The sequence below is a fragment of the Lepidochelys kempii genome, chromosome 3 (assembly GCF_965140265.1).
Source record: "Lepidochelys kempii isolate rLepKem1 chromosome 3, rLepKem1.hap2, whole genome shotgun sequence".
Classification (NCBI taxonomy): Eukaryota; Metazoa; Chordata; order Testudines; family Cheloniidae; genus Lepidochelys; species Lepidochelys kempii.
Window position 1 is genome coordinate 47,097,647 of NC_133258.1, and position 22,502 is coordinate 47,120,148.

Here is a 22,502-nt window from a genome sequence, read left to right on the forward strand (position 1 = left end):
AATTTATCATAGCTATCCTTGAAACCAGCACAAATAATAACTGGGCTAGGACAGTGACACTATGGGGGAAAAAAAGAAAACAACTGGCATTGTACACACTAAAGAAAAGACAGAGGAATATTACTTCAGTTTTCAAGGTTCTCTAATGGACAAAAGGCTTTTATAATAAACAAACAGGACTTGTAACAAGGTAATAGTTTTTAACACTCTGGCTCCTCTCCAGACATCCATCCATAGCTCAAGCACTACAGAAGTAATTTCTGCTGCCTCTTGCTAACTGAGCTTGTTGGCTTCACCCAGCACAGGGGAGAAACTGGAGCATTTCTCCAGGGAAGAAGAAATGAAGGAATGGGAAAGAGAACAATATCAGGGACTCCCAAGTCTGGAGAGAAAGTTTAAGATGAGTTTTATGCTTTGATATGTTTTTTTAATTTGCTAATAAAACCAAAGTCCAGAGAGGGTACATTTTGATAGTGAGCTAGAACCACAGCTGCTGTAAATTGCTGAAAAGTTTCTGCATCTCCTAGTAGTAACTAAGTCCAATATATATGAATAAGGAGGGCAGAACATGGCTGTCCATTTTTTGATGCCTCAGTAAAATTCCATCTTGACTGAAGGGCAGTCAGCCTACAAGCACTATGGGCTTCTTCAATCCTGAGGAAAATTTGGTTTGTAAAGTATCATATCTTTGCAGCCATAGTCAGGCATTAACTGTTGATATTAAAAACTCAGCTCTCTAAACATAAACAAATCTTGGCCCCAGCATGCTTCTCAATAAAGCTATCTAGTCCAGTGATATACACTGCAAATACAAAACACAGACTTACTTTTGTTAGCAAATTTCACAGCACTTGTTGCTATGCTTCCAAAGTATTTATAACCTTACCAGAAGCTTTTAATTAAACCAGATTTTTAGATAGCACAGACAAAAATGGAACTGGAGTTTTGCCAGACATAAGGTCTACAAAACTGAAGAACTAACTACAAAAAGCATAAAGCAGGCATTTACTCTGCAAAAAATTGCTAGTACACTAGCTATGCCCAGTAATACTTTCATTTTTAACACTGAAAATACCATATTCCCTCCCCCCCCCCCCCCGAAGAAGTCTGTTCTAGATAGCAGGAGCTATTGAGGAGAAGGCTTTAGCACCAACAGTAGCCAGATTGTCTGGAGAGACCTATACGTAGCCAGTGCCAGAGAAGGAGGAAACAGGGATGTTAACACAGGAGAACAAAGCAGTGACATGTCAATGCTCCAAAGGGAGTCATAGAAAGAAACAATCCCTTTATTTCAGATTGTAAGCAGGCACTATCTTTATTTCATGTCTTGTACAGTGTTAACTAAATTATCAGCACTGAACAAATAACAGTAATAATAATACCCCCTCCCCTGTGCAATTTCACTTCCTCTGGCCCAAGGAACAGAAATATGAAGTACATGGAGCTTTTCTATGTACCTCTCCCTCTCAAAGAAATTCTGTCAATCTTACCACATTCCAGAATTTCTAAAAATTATAAGCATATTTATAAGTGATTTATATCAGTAAAACTGAGATAAGCATTTGGACCATTGCTATTGCATGGGATGCAAGTCAGGGTACAATTTGGACCTTGCTGTTATTTAACGTGACAGAATCTTTCCTGATTCATATAAAATGTTTGTACACTGCCATTTATCTTGTGCAATTCAAATGTTCCTAATAGAAATTCCAGTAGACTCTGTTAGAACCCTTCAGAAGGTTTTGGTTGGTTTCTACTGACGGACACTTTGAACCAATATAATGAGAAATCCGCTGCTTTGTTCCAAAACCTGGTTGCCAGTTGGAACCAGTTGCAATTTTCAACTGGAATTTCCACTAATGGCAGCAAAGACACACAATCAATCAGATTTCTGAGCTTGCATAATAAAACACCCTTACAGAACCTGACATAACAGGGGTAACTGCCAGCAGTGTTGTGCTGTTATATTCAAACCTTAGACTTAGACGGATACTAATGGGTACAGGAGCAAGAGGATTCTTTGTGTTCACAACAATGCAATCCTTTCTGCAACACTTCTTTCTAATTTCTTACTCCTGCCTCATTTTTATGTCATTTTAGAGATTACAGACGGTGGGATAGCCGCACTGGTGATCCTGAGAAGGGCAGAGGTAGTTTTACATCACTTTTCTCCCCCACAATCCTTAAGGCAGCTGTGACTTGAATTGATGGATAGGGGCTTTTAGGGAACCATATTGTTGGCCAGGATTTTGGCAGCACATTGTGTCCCCGACATGCCCTTCCTCCATCTGTTGGTGGAGGAAGAGGTAGTGGCACAGGGTTGACTATGCCATCCTTTCCCTTTCTGATGTTGCATCAAAGCTGCCTTAAAGCAGCCAAGTTCCCTTTATATCATGGAACTGAGTATCTGACCCTAAAACTATTGTATAGGTTAAGAAATACAGAACAGAACTATAAAAAAGCAGACATAACCAGCTGGAATATTAAATATTTAAATATCACTCCATGTAATGATTGCGACTGACTCACCTGGTCACACCTTAACTGGGCTTTCGGTGTTGGGACGGCATCATGGACTTAGCCCCCAGTTCTTATGTACTGATTCTGGTCATAGTCAGTCTGCAGTGGGGAAGTCTCCACTGGATTAAATAGCTCCATCCTCCTAAACCAATAGCCACAACCCTATTCTCTGGCACAGGGAGTGTGCTGGGGGATGAAAGTAGCATATTGGGAATAGGAAGAGTACATGGTTCCTCTGATCCTCCAATGGCATATGGAAATTCATGCCAGGGAGCTGTAACTAGCATCTTGACACCTCACCATCACTATAATCCAATGTATTGAGCAGAGCATAGATGCAGGGGGGACTCTGCCCCCTAATAAGTACTACTATTTGGGTCCAATTCATACTGTAGTATCACAACCACTGCTACAGAAGACAATTACATAATCTGATGGCGATCTCTAATGCAGAAGCATCTTTGAAAAGTTCTTTTGCTGCAGTTAAGTGACCCTGTGTATATATTCAGGCATGAGAGCGGGAGAGAGAGAAAGATTTATTTAAAGGCTTGATTGTGCCTTGCAGGGGCAACATGGGGCTGCACCACCGTAAGGGAAGCACAAATCGGTATTCTGCCCCATAAAGGTAAAGTACATCTTGGAAGTTATAGATGTGCAGAGACGGTGTGCCTACCATTGCACCCTTTTACAGGGTAGAGCTGTGTGGGCCAGGGAGAGTGGGTGACCAGTGGAAACATCTCCTCTCCACCCTGCTTGGGACACTGTTCACCCAAAGTGGCACATGGGCAGAACAGCCCATGACTATGCAGGGCCTACAGTTCTATTTGGCCTGTACCATGAAGAAGAGGGAGGTTCTTGATGTGCTCCTCCCAACCCCGCACTGCATTCCTGTGCTGAATTTAGCCCTAATGTGAAAAAAAGAAAAAAAAACAGCTCAATGTCAGCAATTCATTAATAAGGAATTGCATGTAAAATGTCCATATCAGGCTATGATTTCTTCTCTCCCTGATTTGTGATTCTGTTCCTTCTTCTATTCCTCTCTGTGATTTCTTACTTAGGGCAGATCTATACTACAGGGAAAAGTCGATCTAAGCTACGCAATTTGAGTTACATTAGTAGTGTAACTCAAGACGACGTAGCTTAGATCTACTTACCGGAGTCAACGGGAAAGCAATCGGCGGTTGATTTAGCAGGTCTTCACCACACCCGTTAAATCGACCCCCAGTGGATTGATGGCTGCAGTGATCGATCCACTGGGGGTAGTGGAGATAAGCCCTTAGATTTTAATTGTCCTCAGTTATAGATAGCTTTCTTATCTGTTTGTAAAACACCAAGAATGCCTATCATGCCCAATTAATAATAAAAATAGTCTTATGGCTGCATGACCATGTGCAGATTTGAATACAAATAAGAAAATACTTTGCCTCTTTGAAAATCTGGTCATGTCTCTGATGCAGGTACACAACTTTGCACAAACAAATCACTTGTAGGGCACAGTGTCGGTGCCCTTTTACACCTGAAAACAAATGGTGCATTTTATATACAGAAAACCCACTGGTGTTTGATTTGTATATGTAATTTATTTATGTGCACACAAAAGTGAAAATATTTGAAAATTATACACTAAGATACAAGTCATGTTTTTAAAACTTGGCTTTTGAAGTGTTAGCCTGTGATGGAACAAAATTATCAGTGACATAATTGAAAAAAAATCAGCTTTATTATCAAACATGATTTACAGAGTGTAAAGAGGGGGAAGAAACCTAAATAGGATTACAGAATGAATAAATCTATTTCTCTCTAAAATCATTTATGATCTAAAAAATTTAATTTTCTGACAAATATTTCAAGTTTCATGGTTATCACTTTGCAAGGCAAGGGAAGGCAATCTCAAAGCATCCAGATCTATCTTGATCTTCTAGGGTTCATCCAGTAACCCCTAACAAAGAGAAAAGGCCACAATTAGCACAATATTTACTTACTTGCCAGCTAGAGCACGTTCATCCACAAGGCATTAGATGCATCTGTGCATGTGACTATATAAACAAACAATGTGGCTTAATGTAGACCATACACATCACATTGCTATCCTGAACTACTGTTAGTTTTGATGCGATAGTTGCTGTGCGTCCTAGAAGTGGCTGCTTTACAGTGATAGAGGGAGTGATTCTTGGTTTATCTACTTTATAGTGACATTATCAATTTGTTGAGTGTGCTGGGATTTTTGGATGAGAGGTTCTTTGTAAATGCCAGTTTATTTTTTATTAATTATTTTTATTCCCGCAGCACATGCTAAAATGGAGGCCCACCATACTTTGTATTTGAAACATGCTTGCAAAGAGAAGCTTTGTTTACACAAAATGATAGAGATGGTTTGACTTGCTGTGAAATATCTGAATACAAAACATAGATTTCTGGAATCTCACTCACCCATAGCTCCTCAGCCACAACCCAGTCATGTGACTACTTAGTCCAGTAGAAGCTAAGTAAAGTTGCTATATTATTCACACATTAAAGTGAGACACCTTAGAGGGAGACCTCCTCACCTAACGTTAGCCTCCATAATCCCACCATGAATTCCTGCTGTGAAAGGAAGACGACACAGTTGACTGATGAGTTACAAAGAGATAGCCGGACCCAATAAAGCAACTACTACTCCATCCTATTTTTTGTAGCTGTGTCATCTCTGTTTATGGCTTTGATGAGTTCCAGATGTACAGGAAAGGGACTCAAGGACTGGCCTTACAACAGGTTACATTTTCTCTATCATGATTTCATAAATGAGTAGTTGTTTGGATTAGTGTATGAGTTATCAGAATATTTTACTAGAAAATACACCCAATATTTAAGGCACATTGACTTACCTCCACAACCCAGGTGGCCCTTTCCTTTTCCAGGCAGAGTCCTCACTGGTCGAACCACAGCTAGCCTGAAAGCATCAAGAGCTTCCTCATGGACCTCAAGAATGCTGCTTCATTGCCTGCTGACATGTTATGTATTTTAGTTGAGAAAAGGTACATTATGACTAAGTGAGGCCAAAAACTCTCTGATGGTATTGCACTCTGACAGGGTTTGCGGGATGCTTTGGTGGTCAGCAGTTTCGGTCCCATCCACAGGCATTTCATGCACAGAGCTATACATTTATGTTCTGCTACTTGTAGCACTGCCAGACTGTTTTTGCTTTTCTGGTGCAAGGCATAATATTTGTGTTGAGGAACACTGTCTCGCATGACTGTCCCATAAATAAACTAGGAAAATGCAACCTAGATGGAGCTACAATAAGGAGGGTGCACAACTGGTTGGAAAACTGTTCCCGGAGAGTAGTTATCGTTGGTTCACAGTCATGCTGGAAGGGCACAATGAGTGGGTTTCCGCAATGATCAATTCTGGATCTAGTTCTGTTCAATACCTTCATCAATGATTTCAATAATGGGATGCAGAGTACACCTATAATGCTTGCGGATGATACCAATCTGGGAGGGGTTGCAAGTCCTTTGGAAGATAGGATTAAAATTCAGAATGATCTGGACAAACTGGAGAAATGGTCTGAAGTAAATAGAACAAAATGTAATAAGGACAAATGCAAAGTACTCCATTTAGGAAGGAACAATCACACATACAAAATGGGAAATGACTGCCTAGGAAGGAGTACTGCAGAAAGGGATCTGGGGGTCATAGTGGCCCACAAGCTAAATATGAGTCAACAGTGTAATGCTGTTGCAAAAAAAGTGAACATTATTCTGGGATGTGTTAGAAGGAGCGTTGTAAGCAATACACGAGAAGTAATTCTTCTGCTCTACTCTGCACTGAAAAAGCCTCAATTGGAGTATTGTGTCCAGTGCCGGGTGTCACATATCAGGAAGGATGTGGACAAATTGGAAAGATTCCAGAGAAGAGCAACAAAAATGATTAAAGGTCTAGAAAACATGACCTATGAGGGAAGATTGAAAAAAAATGGTTGTTTAGTCTGGAAAAGAGAAGACTGAGAGGGGACGTGATAACAATTTTCAAGTATGTAAAATGTTGTTACAAGGATGAGGAAGAAAAATGGTTTTTCTTAACCTCTGAGGATAGGACAAGAAGCAATGGGCTAAAATTGCAGCAAGGGAGGTTTAGGTTGGACATTAGGAAAAACTTCCTAACTGCCAGGGTGGTTAAGCATTGAAATAAATTGCCTAGGGAGGTTGTGGAATCTCCATAACTGGAGATTTTTAAGAGCAGATTAGACCAACACCGGTCAGGAATAGTCTATTTAATTAGTCCTACCATGAGTGCAGGGGACTGGACTAGATGACCTCTAAAGTTCCCTTCTAGCTCTATAGTTCTATGAATCTATTTTGTTTAGCAAACCATTTCTAACATAGCAATGGTTTTCAACTTGTGGTCCACAGTCTCCTGTGGGAGGGTCCACCGACTGTGTCTAAGAGAGGTTGTCATTACCACGGAACAGAGAATCTTCAGATTATGCCTAACATTTCCAAAAAGGGGCCGCATCTCTATTCGAAATTTTTTTAGGGTCTACGAATGAAAAAAGTTTGAAAACCACTATAACACAGTATTCAAACATTATTGGTGGATTTTTAAACTGAGATAGTTAATGAGTAAATTGCAAGGTCTGAATAATAGATAGAAGTTTCTATGTTACTAGATTAATCAGCAGATGTCAAACATTGTTTACTGGGAATATGAACATTAATTTTCCTGGCACAAAAATGGTGGATGTCAGCGCAATACAACACAAGGCAGATAGCAGTCCAAGCACTTCAAGCGTCTCCAACTGCAGGAACAGTCTCGACTTCATGGGTGGGATTTTCTGAAGTGCTCAGCATTGATCTGATTTTGTTCCTACTGACATCTATGAGAGCGAATTCAATCCAATGCTGAGCATTTTCACAAATCAAATGCCATAGATAGTATAGTACACTGTGGATTTGATTCTTTTCTCACTTACTGATTTTATACCAGTGTAACTATGACTTCAATTTAGTATTGTAAAGGGGAAAACAGAGTAATTTAAGCACCCCTTGATCCATTCTGCATTTTCAACTTGAGTCACAGATACTTGTTCATAGTAGAATCTGACTTTTACAAAATTATATATGTATATTTTGTAAATCTCAAAACATTCTGCATGCAGTGTTGTTATAGCCATGTAGGTCCCAAAATATTAGAAAGACAAGGTGGGTGAGAGAATATCTTTTATTGGACCAACTTCTGTTGGGGAGAGCGCTGTGATTCTCAAAAACTTGTCTCTCTCACCAACACTAGTTGGTCCAATAAAAGATACTATTTAACTCCCCTTGTCTCTCTAAAATGTTCTATCTTCATTTACATTTCAGGATGTGATGCAGGATTTCAGAAAATTCTGATAAAGCATGTATAGCTATGTGTGTATGTGGATGAACCCCTCAGCTCCCACAGTCGTGTGGGTAATCAGTTTCAGTAACTTTTCAGAGCCTTGTTTGCAACCTAAGCAGTATTATGTTGGCTGACATATTACAAAGCTTATCTGTTTATCAGAATCTTAAAATATCCTGAACTAATAAATCAAAATGACTTCAAAATTATTATCTGTTGTGGTGAGTGGAACATTTCCCCCAATTTTTTAAAATAATTTGTGCAATATAGATCAGTTACAAAGTGTGTTCAAATACAAATGTAATACCTGTACAACAAGATATTGTAATTTACGCTGGGTGGGAAACAGTTCTCCCATCCTGTAAACATTTCAGATCTGAAAATATTTTCTTGTTCTGCACAGGGATGAAAGTGAGACCTTTCAGATGTTGTCACCAGTGTGTGCACGTGTGTGTGACAGAATATCCTGGCGGTTAGGGTGCTCACATGGGATCTGGGAGAACCAGGTTCAAATCCCTGCTCCAAATCAGACAGAGCAGGGACTTGAACCTGAGTCTCCCACATCCCTGGTGAATGCCATAACCATTGGTCTCTTGGCTATACTGGCAGCCTTTGTCGCTCCCCAGAAATGTGATCCTGAACCTCAGAAACCAACCCTTTCCTATGAACATTTTCCGATGAAAAACCATTGTGGCGAAAAATTCCCAACCACCTCTAACTGCAATGCTATTATTAACCAAATCTCATTACTGAGGAGGACAAACAAGTAGTGATATTTGTGAGAACAGTCTAGGCAGCTGATAAAGAGGTCTCCCTGGCCCCAATGCAACAAACACTTACGCATAGTGTCACAAGGTAGCTCTTGCCCTTTAAGAGGCAAGAAGCAGCACACCTGCGACTGATGAGCTAAGCCCAGCTGCATTTAAGAGAAAGCATCTGGCACTAGAAGGAAGAAGAAGATTTCCTGAGTCAGAAAAGGGGCAGAGAGAGCAGGCATTGGACTCTCAATGACAGAGAGAGTGCAGAGAGCCAAAAGTTCTGCAGGAGCTCCCTAGGAATGGGTGATGGGCCAGAAGACAAGAGATTTAGGTAGTGAGTGGGAGAAGGAGACTCTGGAGCAAGAGGAAGGCCCAGAGAACACCCCTGTCCAGTATAAAGGGAAGAGAACTGGCCTAAGTTTCTCCCTTCACACTTAAAATGTTTTCCATGGCTGGACTATTCTGTGGTTTGATAAACTAGTTAATCATTGGAATGAACGTTTCACAGCAATGGTTTATTTTGTGTGTCGGCAGGGCCTAGCAGATTGGGATCACTATTGTAATACAAATAAATAAATAAAAGGAGACACCCATGACTTGGTGTATGGAAGTACTGGTACTGCATATTCTAATAAACGATGTGCTTTACATTGTTTGTTGAAGAGCTTTTAAACATTTAATCTCAGGAAGTATGAGCCAAAAAGTTTGCCCACCCCTGTCCTACAGGATCCTTCTGAAGAAAATCTGATAAAAACAGATTATGGAATGAACTACATTATTTGTCAGACAGACTGAAGATTACAAGCAGACTGAAATGAAACTATTTGAAAAATTGTTTAAAATAACCAACTATAAGATAACAAAACGAAAATTCAAATGAAAGTGACCAGAAATTGTATAAGACATTTAAAGACTATGGAGGAGGACACGTATTCTGTCCAGTCTTACAACACTCCATCAGTGTAAATGATGGACAAATTTGACCCAACTCACCTAAACTTCATTGACTTCTATGGTGCAGGACAAGGGCTTAATAGTCTATCACACTACCTTACTCAAGCTTGAACTCTTATCCTTCTCTGCTCAGTTTCTTCACTGAGCACTTCCCAGGGTCTCTCTCTGATAGTTCAAATCCGGACTTTTATCAGAGCTTTTCACTGGAGCCTGCTCTAGTCCCAGTGGCTGCTCTGTATGTTTCCTGGAAATATCCAGTGACACTGGTACTAAAGCCTCGGTCTTCAATCTGTCTTCACATGATGCCAAGAGGATTGAAAGGTTTAAACCATTTATTGAGGGAGAAAATTTGAAAATCCATGTAAATGACCTCAAGAGAAGCAACTATTATATTAATAAAATTATTATAACTTTTTTTGGTTGCTGCAAACTTGTTTGCAGCTTTACTGTATATTAAGATATGTTAATATCTGAACATACAAGTGTGTTATAGCCAGGAGGCTTAAAAATACAATAATACTTCTACATATTCAGTTAGTTGGTCATAAAATGTTCGGGCTGATAAAAGAAATTTCAGGTTTCTGTTCTGTCTCGCAAGGGCAAGCAAACCCCAAGATGATCACCTCCTTGGCCATACACCATGTTTATGACCCCTATAAGTTTTATATGGACTCAGACCTATCTGCATTTTAAACTTTACCTTGCTTAACCTTATACTATTTTCTTTTATGCTATGGTTAAAAAATGTATTCATTATTGAAATGTGTACTTTATTCTAAATAACAAACAATTGTAACTCTGAGGTCAAGAAACACCAACCATGTAAAACAATCATGATTTAGGAAAAGGAATGCAGGGTTTTGTTATCAGATCAATAAATATAGAGGTAAAGTAAAGCTATACACTCTCTCTCTCTCTCTCCTCCCCTTCTCCCTCCCTCCCCCCCCCCCCCCACTTTTCTTTTCAAAGAAAAACCTGAGTTTAAACCCACACTAAGAATTGGGAAAATATTCTTTTTGAAATTGATTTCTTTTGTAAAAGTATTAAAAGTATTCACTCTTCAAATTTGGAGAACATTTATGCTGGAAAAAGGTTACAAAAGATATTGGTTACTTCCAACTCATGTTTCCAATGAAGGTAAAAACCTTTGTGTTTCTCAAATTCTTAGGATGACATAAGCTTCTTTTGAGATGTACATTTGGAAATATTTTGTATGTGAATACAAACTTCACATAACAGCCTGATATCATTGTTCTATCAATAGTAAGATGTTTGATGTATCATTTAGCAAGATCATCTGATGTTAAACTAATTACTAATGTAAAAAGCCATATAAATAGAGAATATTTATATTAATAGGGAATTAATTAATTACTCAAACCTCTCAAAGACTGGGAAAAAGAAAAGAGGATACATTTTTTTATGACCATTTGAGCTTAAAGACTCTCTTAGATAATTTAATTTAAAAAGACTACTTTGAGAGCTAACTGTTTTAAAGAGAACAGGAGTGTGTTTGGACTCATCGGAAACAGAATTTCAACTCCTATTAAACCCTGATGGAATAAAAGGTATATCTCAGAAAACTGACTGAATAAAAGAAAGAGTTAAAACTCTAAACTTAAAGATGTTCTCCTGCCACAAAAACAAAGGAAATATAACTGTGAAGAAAGAATTATAACCCTAATGTTAATAAACTACACATTCATAAGACGAAGACAGTACCCATGAAGACATGGAAACAATGAAAGGGTGACAGCTACCAGCTTTGAATATAAACAATTGTAATTTCATGGCAATAGGAAGAAGAAGAGTATAAAATTGAGAAGTGAGCACCCCTCATGCACAGATCCTCTGATACCCAGCTTAGACAGTAAACACTCCACAACTCATCCTGTCTATCTCCTTAAGCAAGCTGCCACAGACAGCTAAGAACAATAAAGGACACTCAAGAAGAAACTGACCCCAAGTCTTCCCAAGACTTCAACATAGAATCACAGTGGATTGGTGAGAGAAGGTTATACTGCCAAGGGATTAGATTTAAACTCTTGTAATGGTTTTATAGAGATATGAAACTGCTGTTGTAACTTAGAATATCAACAGTTTCTCGTGTTAATCACAGATGGTTAGATCACGTATTCCTGGAGAGGAGACAGTGGCTAAATATTGGCAAATACAGAAGCATTGGAGATGTTGGATGTAAGATTCTTAATATTGGTTAACTGGCCTGTCTCATGACAGCTCCTTAAATGGCTTCGTCTCAGTAACTGATTTAAATATTTTTTCAGCTTCATCATATATAGTTATAAACTGGCTGGTTATTTATTAATAACCAACAGGTTCCCCTTCCCTGAAACAAAATTATTTTGCCCATCTATAAACATTCTTAGTTACCTAAGGATATACTAAAGAATAGATTTACAATAATTTTAGGAAACAATATATTTTGGTCTTACTTTCCCAAGTTAAAAGCACCCACCCAAGAAATTGTCACTCTCAAGAGTGTAATCCTGGGGTTGGTAACCTTTGGCACACGGTCCACCAGGGTAATCCGCTGGCAGGCCGTGAGACATTTTATGTTGACCATCTGCAGACACGGCCCCCCTGCAGTGGCCGCGGTTCGCCATTCTCAGCCAATGGGAGCTGCGGGACATGCTGGCCGCCATGTCCCGCAGCTCCCATTGGCCAGGAACGACAAACGGTGGCCGCAGGGAGGTGCGGGGGGCCATGCCTGTGGATGGTCAACATAAACAAAATGTCTCACGGCCCGCCAGCGGATTACCATGATGGACTGCATGCCAAAGGTTGCCGACCCCTGGTGTAATCTACATTAAAAGCTCTCCACAGAAAGAGAGACATATAGACAAGATTGTAACAGAAAAAAAAACATTTTTTCTTTTGTGGTTGGTTATTTGTGTTGTTTTGTATAATGTTCCCTTTTTTCCTTTCTTTAATAATGAAACAGCCATGGTTGTTAATTGTGATGATTTTGCTTGGCTTTAATCATGGTGTTTTCTAAAGTATGTAAGAGACTAAAGAGTGGGAGACATACGCATAAGGTGGCTGTAAGAGAAACAATTAGGAGGAGCTGGCCTACCCATTTCTTGTTTCAGTAAACTAAATACTTTTAATAATTTTAAAATAAAATTATTTGGTGTCCAACAATTTCAAGTTACCCCTTTCTGTCCCACATCCAGCCACAACTAGAATTAAGTCAATGTTATAACTCAAACAACACTTCTACCAGTTTAGCAGAATAACCCAAACCATTTACTTTCTAGATAAGATCTTTGTCAGAAAGAGCATTGTATTGATATGCTTCTTTTAGCTTTGTCAGGTTTCATTCTAATTGCATTGTCACGACATTTTCTGAGTAACTAGTAAGTATTTCAGAATTAATACTGGATAGAGGTAGACATGAGATACTAGAGTTGGACAAATGCTTTTCAATGAAATTATATCAGTAGAGCAGATGATCCTTTTTATGCTAGTGTTAGTTTATTCAGGAGAAACTGTCACCATAACAACTCTAGAGCAGCTTTATGCACTCAAAAGTTTCAGTTTCCATTATCTGACTCCTTTATTCACATTTACATTCAGCATTACAGCTGAATTCAATAATCCATAACAACTAATGTATTCAGTAAATGTTGCTTCTTTTTCTGATTGTGAATTATCCAAAAATGGTATGCAAGTTTCTCAAGTTTATTTAGTATTAGAAGTTATTCACAAATAATTTTGTTGATTAATTCCTAGTGGCCTCGGGATCCCACCTCAGCCGGCACTGCAAAATCCTACCTCAACGCCTCATCGTGGCGCAGCGGTGACCCAGGCCACCTGACAGCTATGGTAGCGGAGCGTATGCCCTGGTAGGTCTAACCATGCTACAAAGGTGTTAGACTATCCAATCCAGGGAGGGGTATTGCTCACTCAGAGGAAACAGCGCTTTTCCTTCTCCTTAGAGGTTGAAGGCTAGCTAAGCTGGAGGAGATATGCATGCCTGTCCGCCTAGCCAGTGGAATGGCTTGAAGTTAATTGCTAAAACAACACAAGTAAGTGGGTCTTAGTTCCCTGCGCATCATCGAACCATTCTACGGTGGTGGAGCAGAAATTGAGCAACGAGAGGTTGCTAAAAATGTCAGGTGCTAGGCCAACATGGAAAAGGACAACCCTCGCTGTGTGTACTTACAATTGTAGGTCGCTGGCGAGGGAGGAAACGTTAAACCATCTCATGGAAGAGAAGAAAAAGGATAAGAAGAGATATCCTTGGTGTCTGAGAAACCCAACGAAAGGAGAAGTTGGAAGTCAACTGGAAGGATGGAAGCGCTGTGAGGCTCGGAAAGATGGCGCTAGAAATGTTGGAGGAGACGGATTTATCGTCAGTAAGGATTGGTCTTCGAAAGTCATATCATGCCACCTAATATCATCACGTATTGGTGTGCTGCATCTTCAGATGGAGTCAAAAGCTACACTCAAGGTCATCCAAACCTACATTCCCACAAGTGCAAATGAGGACAAAGTGGAAGAATTCTACTGAGAGCTCAAAAGAGCCCTTGCACAAAAGTCCACTTACACTGTCACAATGGGAGATTTCAATGCCAAGGTCAGGCGAGGGAAAGCTGGTGAAAAGTTCATAGGGAGATACGGCAGTGGCGAAAGGAATGAAAGAGGAGAAAGGCTGGTAGCGATGGCAGAAACTAAAGAACTGTATGTGGCAAATACCTGGTACAAAAAGAAGACCACAAGAAGGTGGACGTGGATCATGCCAAACACGAAGAGCAAGAATGAAAGAGACTATATTTTAGTCAGTAAAAAGGCACATCGTTCAAGACGTCTCTGTGGTGCAGCCTTTCAACACCGGCAGTGACCATCACCTGCTTAGAACGAAGCTGATTTTTGATGAAGCGGTGGAAAAGAAGGCGTTACAGATGGCAAACAGAAAACAGCGGCCAAAGACATTCAATGAAGCAAAGCTGTAGAAAGCGATTTCTGGGTTTGACTCGAGCCAGACGGAAAAGTGTGATGAGAACTATAGTGTCTTTGCTGACAAGCTGAGACATTGCATAAAAGCAGCTGGAATTGAAAAGCTGATGAAACAAAAAGCTTGTTGGAGAGGCAGAGAAACATGAAAAGGAGCTCGGATAACAACCTGGAGTACTCCATTCTGTGCCAGCTTATATAGCGAAAACTGAAAGACAACTTTGAGAACTTCCAGAAAGAAAAGCTCCTCAAAACAGCTGAATCACTCAAGAGCCTCAGGACATGCAAGCAGGAATTGATGCAGCATAGACTGAGCGTAACAGCATTGAAGAACAAGGATGGAGAGACAGTAATCAACAGAGCAGGGACGGAGGAGGTCTGCAAGGACTTCAATACAGAACCGTTCAAATCAAGAATCAACGTCCCTTTCCCAAAGCTCCAAGAGTCAGAAAAACATGTCCCCCCAGTAATCGTCAGCGAAGTCCGAAGTGCACTACACCAGATGAAGAAGGGAAAAGCTCCAGGCAAAGTCACAATAATGTCAGAAATTATTTCTGCAGGAGGTGAAAAACTTTGGAAGGCCCTCGCTTTAAGATTTAGTAGATATCTTGAAGAAGGAAAAATACCATCAAGCTGGAAGGAGTCGAATACCATCCTGCTGCACAAGAAGGGCGATCGAGAAAATCTTAAGAACTAACACCCTATATGCCTGCTCTCTCACATCTACAAGCTCTTCACACAGGTGATAACGAACCGACTCTCACAGAGTCTGGATGAACAACAGCCAAGAGAGCAGGCAGGGTTTTGAAGAAATTTCAGCATGATCGACCATATATTTACCCTTAGCCAGCTCCTAGACAGAGCGAGGGAATACAAACTCCCCTGTACATTGCTTTCGTCAACTATGAAAAAGCCTTCGATAGCGTCGAGTTTAACGCAATATTAAAGGCACTCACAGAGCAGGGCATTAACACATCAGTTTGTTGAAGGAAGCAAATACTGGATGTACAACAGACATTACTTTCCTCGAAACTCCCTTCCGCATCCTAAATCGAGAAAGGCATAAAGCAAGGAGATACGATTTCACCAAAACTATTCACCATCTGCCTCAAAATGGTTATGAACAAGGTCAACTGGAGGAGTGGTGTCAACATAAATGGAGAATGATTATCCCATCTCAGATTCGCAGACGACATCGTACTAATTGCCAAAAGCACCAACCAACTGCAGAGCATGCTACGAAGACTCGACAAGAAAATCAGTCAGGTCAGCCTGAAAATGAACCGCTGCAAAATGAAATACATGTGATCAGATGTCTTACGAAAAGCCCGAATAACGGTAACAGGAGAAGAAACTGAAGAAGTGGAACAGTACATATATTTAGGCCAAGAAGTTAATATGCGCCAAGACCTGAACGGAGAACTCTTGCAAGGGCTTCGGGCAGGATGGCGTGCGTTTAATTCCATTAAGGATGTCCTCAAAGGAAAAATCGACAAGACCACACGTACAAATATCTTCAATTCAACAGTGCTGCCAGCCATGCTGTATGGCAGTGAAACGTGGGCACTGACGAAGAGAGAAGAACAGCGGCTGTCGGTAGCTGAAAGAGCAATGGAATGAGCTATGTTGGGAATTTCCCTTCTGGATCGCATCCCAAATGAAATGATCAGAGAACACAGCAGTGTGAAAGATATTGTCGTGGAAAGCAGACATAATAAGATGCGATGGGTGGGCCACACAGCATGGCTCACGGACAATAGGTGGACCACAATCATTGCTGAGTGGTACCTGCGAGAACAGAAAAGACCACCCGGTCGGCCTCCAAGAAGATGGGAAGATGACATTGAGAAACGTTTCGGACGAACGTGGAGAAGAAAGGCAAGAGTGTGAGAAGAATGGCAGACGTGTTGTGATAGGCGCAGTCTTAACGACAGCTGAAGACCAATCGATTCTAGTGTTTATTTCGACTATTCAAGATACAACATTTGAGCTGTTTTGGTTTTCCAGAATAGATTAATATAGCTGTTAAGATCAGGTATATATTGCAAAAAATCTTCATTATGAATTTTAAAATGTGCTTCTCATGAATATTATTCAATATTCACTTATTAGTCAACAAGCATTTCTGTCAGCAAATTTGTTCACTGGAAAGAAGCACAAAGGGGTTGCAACTGCAGTCAAAGTAATTTATCTAAATATGAACTAATATCTGCAGAATTTATTTTTATATTGAGTATTCACTCAGCCCTGTTTAGAACAGTGACGTACAGTAACATGACTTCTGGATAAGGAGAAGGTTGATCATTGGAAATATCAAAGTCTATTTTTTCAACAATTAAAAATTGTCTGTAAACTTTCCTTTGTGCTTAGTGTCCCTTTGGAAAATGTCCTGAAAGCAAGGGATTTTGTGAAGGCCACTATCATACCTATGATGTGGACTGCTAACGTTTTTTGTATTAATGGGCATATAAGCAAGCAGGTTTTTCTTATTTGCTATCTAAGGTAGAGCTTAGCTTTAGGACAACATTAGACATAAGCAAGCTTTGTGGCTAGCTTGGCACTACATTTCAAGGCAGCGCAGTGGCTCAAGGAGGTGTTCCACTGTAGGAAAAAAAGGCTCCATGCTCTGAGACTCCATCACTTGCAGTACAGGCTACGGAAGAATACAAGTTCCCTACACAGAAGGGTCCTGAGAGAGTAAGAGCACTGAGGAAACTTGAGAGGCATAGCAGAGATGGGGATATCTGAAAGTGGGAACAAGGTATGGGGGAATCATTCTACTTGGAAGGTGGGAGGTGGAAATTCCAAAATATTCTCTGTATAAGGCACCATCACATAATTACCAACCCCCCCGAGATCACGGTTTTTCCACTTTCTGGCTGCTTTTTCTCTAGCAAGTGGATTAGAGGAATATTGCTTTCAAGAAATGAAAGTGAGTTTCCTTCTTGAATGGTATATTTGGCAGTTCCTACAGACTGGAATCATTATACCTGATGCAGTCAACGGCTTCTACTTTCTGATGATGAATACATTCATTCCTGCAGTATATATAATTCCCTATTGTTTGTATATACTGAGTGACCTTTTCAAGCAAAAGGTTTTTTACTTAGCAAGATTCCAGTAAGACACTCACAAACTCTTTAGAATGATTAAAACTGGGCACAAACTTGTCATACCTAGCACAGTTATCAGTTGATATTCACTGGCAAGCAAACAAGACAACAGGTCAACCAGTGGGATTAACCAGAATTTGAGTGCTTTGTTATATTGCTACCATCATACACGAGGAAAAATCCATATCTGAGACGCTGTGTTGTGACCTAAATATTAAGCACACTGTCTACCAGTTCTTGAATGTTTTCAGCTGTGTATATGTTTATAAGAAATAGGCAACTTGTAGGATCTATTACAGCTACTGCCACTGCTTAGACATGGTGCTGGTGACAGCACTACATATGCCAGGCCTAAAACAGTGCTAAAAATATCCTGACAGCATCACCCATGAGCCTCAAAACTACCCTACTTAAGAGTTTTCATGTGTGGGTTCATTATGCTCTAGGAATTATTCTGGGAAAGTTCTGTAAAAGCAGCAAAGAGTCCTGTGGCACCTTATAGACTAACAGACGTATTGGAGCATAAGCTTTCGTGGATGAATACCCACTTCGTCGGATGCACCCACGAAAGCTTCTGCTCCAATACATCTATTAGTCTATAAGGTGCCACAAGACTCTTTGCCGCTTTGAAAGAAAAAAGGCATTTAACACTATCACCATTGCTGTGGTTTTGTTATCGTCTTTCCCTCCTCACTGAGTAATGGGCCTATCCTAGCCTAGATCTTCCTCTTGCTTCTAATGTATTTATAAAATGTTTTCTTGTTACCCTGTATTTTGTCCCTACATGCTTGTGTTGTTTCTTTTATATTCATCCTTCATAATCTGACATAGTTTCCACTTTGTGGATGACTCTGTTGTTGAGTTTCAGGTTACTAAAGATTTCCTGATCTCTTACCATCCGTCTTTGCCCTGAATAGAGTGTCTCTAAAAACTGCCAACTCTCCTAAACTCTTTTTTTTCCTTAGACTTGCTTGCCATGGGATTTTACCTACCCATTCTAATGTTTGTTAAACTGCCTTCCTGAAGTCCATTGTCTTTATTCACCTGTTTTCCCTACTACCCTGCTACCATTCCTCCTACCATTCCTTAAATCCTCTATCATTTCATGATCGCTTTCACCCACACCGCCTTCCACCTACTTCCGAGAAAGGAGCCTGCCTTGATAAATCTATACATTCTGGAGGCTACTTTATTTCATAAAATGGGCAGGACCAAGGATGCAGCATATCTGGCTACCTTAAGGCCCTATTAGTATTATTATGCAAAAACAAACATATCACTTGGAAATACATACTTAATTTTACAAACTACTTTTTCCTACTCAAAAATTCAGTGATTAATAAAAGAAATAATACTCCAGTGTGTGTGGTATATAGAATATAACCACACCTCTCAGACACTGGAGATAGTTGGCTGTCAGCTCAGCCTCTCTCTGCAACCAAGACGTGTAGCTGTAACAACTGGACCCCCTGGAAACCGTTTAACTTGTAGCTGTGCGCTGCAGTAATTTCCGAGTGCAGAAGGGAATGGTGAGATTGTACTTGTCAAAAAGCAAAGGGCTAGACTCTATCTAGCAATGACAAGGTGGAACAGAAAGAATAGGAAGGAATAAGGATCCTATCCCACACCCACCTTAGAGTGGCTTCATAGGGGTCAGTTATAACTGCAGCTGGCTGGAACCTATAAGTGGAGAACGAGCAGACTAGCAGACAGAACCATAGCTCTGCCCTCCTCACCCACATGTGTTTACCTGTGGCACTCACTGGTTGAGTGGGGATGAGGGACTATGTGACATCTTTTAAATGAGTGTTGGCAAATTATCCCTCCACCAGTACAACTGAAGAGTCCAGGAGGGATTGTGACTCTCTGAGGAATTGTGCTCCCTCTGGGGTCTTATACACCACCCATTTCTGTAAGCTGCATGCACAAAGCATGATTGTACCCAAATAAATCTTTAAAGCACATGACAGTACTGAAGTGTCAATGCCCTGAACTTTTGGGGACACGTTAATCAGCTGCCTCATTCCCATCTCTCCTATTCCGCTGGACATTCCCCATCTGCTGGTGGCTGGCAGCTCCATGTCCCTGAGGGTGGCTCCTGTTTCCTCTCCTGCGCTTCACGTAGCAGCTGTCCGTAGAGACAGCTAGGCTGGCTCCTCGTTTCCAGCTGTTTTCCAGGCCACCAGGCTGTGCTTTGCAATGATGAGCCAAGATATCTGTAGAGGCAGCTGAAAGCATGGAAAACAGAAAAAGCCAGCTCTCTGCAAACTACTAGTAAATGCTCCGCAGACCATGTGTGGTAAATGGACAGCGTTTGAGAACACTGCTTTACAGATAGATTGTATTCCAGGTAACAATTAAAAACACACCAGTTTACAAGTTTAGAAACTTTTGTGGTGCTACAGCTAGCATCCTGAGAGGTGACTTATGCTATAGGGTACTGTGAACTGGTGGACACTTTCACCAGTCAGGGAATGGAAATAAGCTTCACGCCTATGTCGTTTTAAGGTCCTTTCACTGGATTTATTAAATTTCCACTCAACAATCATAAAAAAAAGTAAGTCAACTGAAAAATACTGGGCAGCAACTCCCAGAAGGCTTTCTCCACTTGATTCAGGGGAGAAAACACATCCTTCCTCACCTCTCCCGCTTTCCCCTTCCTTTTATGCTCTACCTTGAGCAGCCTATGATCAGCTTGGACCAGTTAACAAGCTGCAGCACCTTTACTTTGTCAGAAGTATGGATTAGGATAGTGACCAAAAGTCAATGTTAACTACAAATGATGGAATACAAAGGAAGATTTCTTGTGACTACAATGGCATTAATAGACGTTCCAGTGAACAGACTGTAAAAAGTCTTCTGTTCTACTCTGAGAATTATTTATTTATTTAAGAAATTGAAGAAAGAATTTTTGAGTTAGGACTCACTACAAATTTAAGACTTGAACTGTGTTGTTTTTTTTTAAATGTGTCTAATGTTTATTTGAAAATAATTCAAAAACAGCTAGGTTTAACTATAAACTTTCTCTCTACCACATGAATGTACGTTTATTTTAAAGTAATATATGTAATTATACCGTTTAAACAAAAATGTTAACTAGAACATCAATTATGTCTCACTATGCCTTTGTTCTGACAGAAAAGAAGGTATGGTTTTGTATTCAAATTACTGCAGTCTTCAAAATTATATCTATACGTGTGTGTGTGTGTATATATATATATATATACACACACTATATATGGAGAGAGACAGAGAGACTGCAGTCTTCAAATCAAATTTCATATATATGAATGAAGACTCTACTGTCTATAAAAAGACAGATCTTCCTACTCCTTTTCAGAATACAGCAAACTCTTCAAACTTGGAACAGCTAACATATTAACTAAATCATTCACTAATAAATCATGCTCAATATTTCAGCAGTTCAAACACTTACAGGGTCTCCCAGACGTCCTTCTGGTCCTGTAGAACCAGGCTGCCCAACTTCTCCCTTTAAAATGAAAAGAGCGTTGAATAGGAAACTCAGCCAAGACCAATAAATAATCTTTCTGTGCAAAAAGAATAGTGAATTCAAACGGGAAAACATTTTTAGATGGAAAATAACGAGACACCTGTTCGGCCTCCGGACAGCAGCGTTGTGAGCAAGAACAAGGTGATCCGCAGCAAGGTGCTGTGGCTGACCGAGCAGCTGCACAAGCGCTAACCGAGCAATAGCTTCGGTAGGGGTGGCGCGGGGCGGTGGGCTGGTGAACGCCGGCAGGGCACGGGGGGGCGCAGCTGAGCACCAGCCTGGCAAGAGGGGCTGCCGGACGCCAGCCTGGCGAGGCAGCCCCTCCCCTGCCTGTGTCTGTCAGGTGCTGGGCTGGGGGTGGCTGGGCTGTCGCTGCCCCAAGGGAGCTGGGGACGGGCACTGGCTGGGGTGTGCTGTCTGGGTGCCAGGTTGGTCCGGCCCTGAGCCATGCTGTGGGCAGTGGGGGGCTCCCCCATGGGTAATGGGAGCCCACAGCCCAGGCTGCCAGGGGGATGCTTGGTGCCCCCTGCCGGGCCCTGCCAGCTGGAGCTCTGGCCTCCACAGCCAGGCTGGAGCCCCTGGGAGATCCCCTGAGCCAGGGCTCCTGCTGGGCTGGACCTGGGGCTCCGAGCTGGGTCCCCACTCTCCCAGGCAGCAGCGACGGGCACATGGCTGTGGGAGCTCAGGGCGTGGGCGGCTGCTGCTTCCAGAGCTGGAGCATTCCCAGGAGCACCAGGCAGCCCTAGGGGAGGCTGTGCAGACAGCAGAGAAGCTGGTCTCTGAGCTGAGGCTGCCTGGCCTCATGTGCCAGGCAGGGGTGCCTTGGGCCAGGGCATCGCCCCGGCCCCTGGGGCGCAGGGACTGGTGCCAGGCTGAGTTCTCATGTCCCCCCTGCTGCAGGCAGTTCAGCCCCAGCCTCGCTCTGTCTCCTCTAGGGAGCTGTACCCACTGCGCTGCCACCTTCGCCATGCTCAAGAAGGGGGTGAGTCCTGCCTGCTTCCCACCCGCTCCCATCTTGCCAGCTCTGCTGCAGATCTCTCTGGACCCTGGCCAGGCTGGCTCAGCTGGGCAGTCGTGGGGCTGACTAGGGCCCTGTGTGTCCAGTGCCATGGTCAGTGTCCCCCGACTGCTGCGTGGTGCCTCCTGGTCACCCTGTGCCCTGGGCTGTTCCTGCGTGGGTCGGCTCCTTGAACCTGCCAGCACCAGCGCTGCTCGCAGGCCTTGCTCGCCGGACGGGCACCCGCCATCCCCCAAGTGTCCTGACGCAGGGCCCAGCCGCCATTCCCCACCTGGCACTTGGCCCAGGCTGCC

General features: G+C 41.6%; 1 protein-coding gene across 1 annotated transcript in view; it reads right to left on the reverse strand.

The window, feature by feature from the left end:
* The window catches only part of COL21A1 (collagen type XXI alpha 1 chain), a 194,489-nt gene that overhangs the window by 56,536 nt on the left and 115,451 nt on the right, over positions 1-22,502 (reverse strand). Inside the window, exon 17 of the mRNA XM_073336269.1 lies at positions 21,117-21,170. Within this exon, the coding sequence (XP_073192370.1) occupies positions 21,117-21,170 (54 nt within the window). The remainder of the gene's footprint in view (positions 1-21,116; positions 21,171-22,502) is intronic.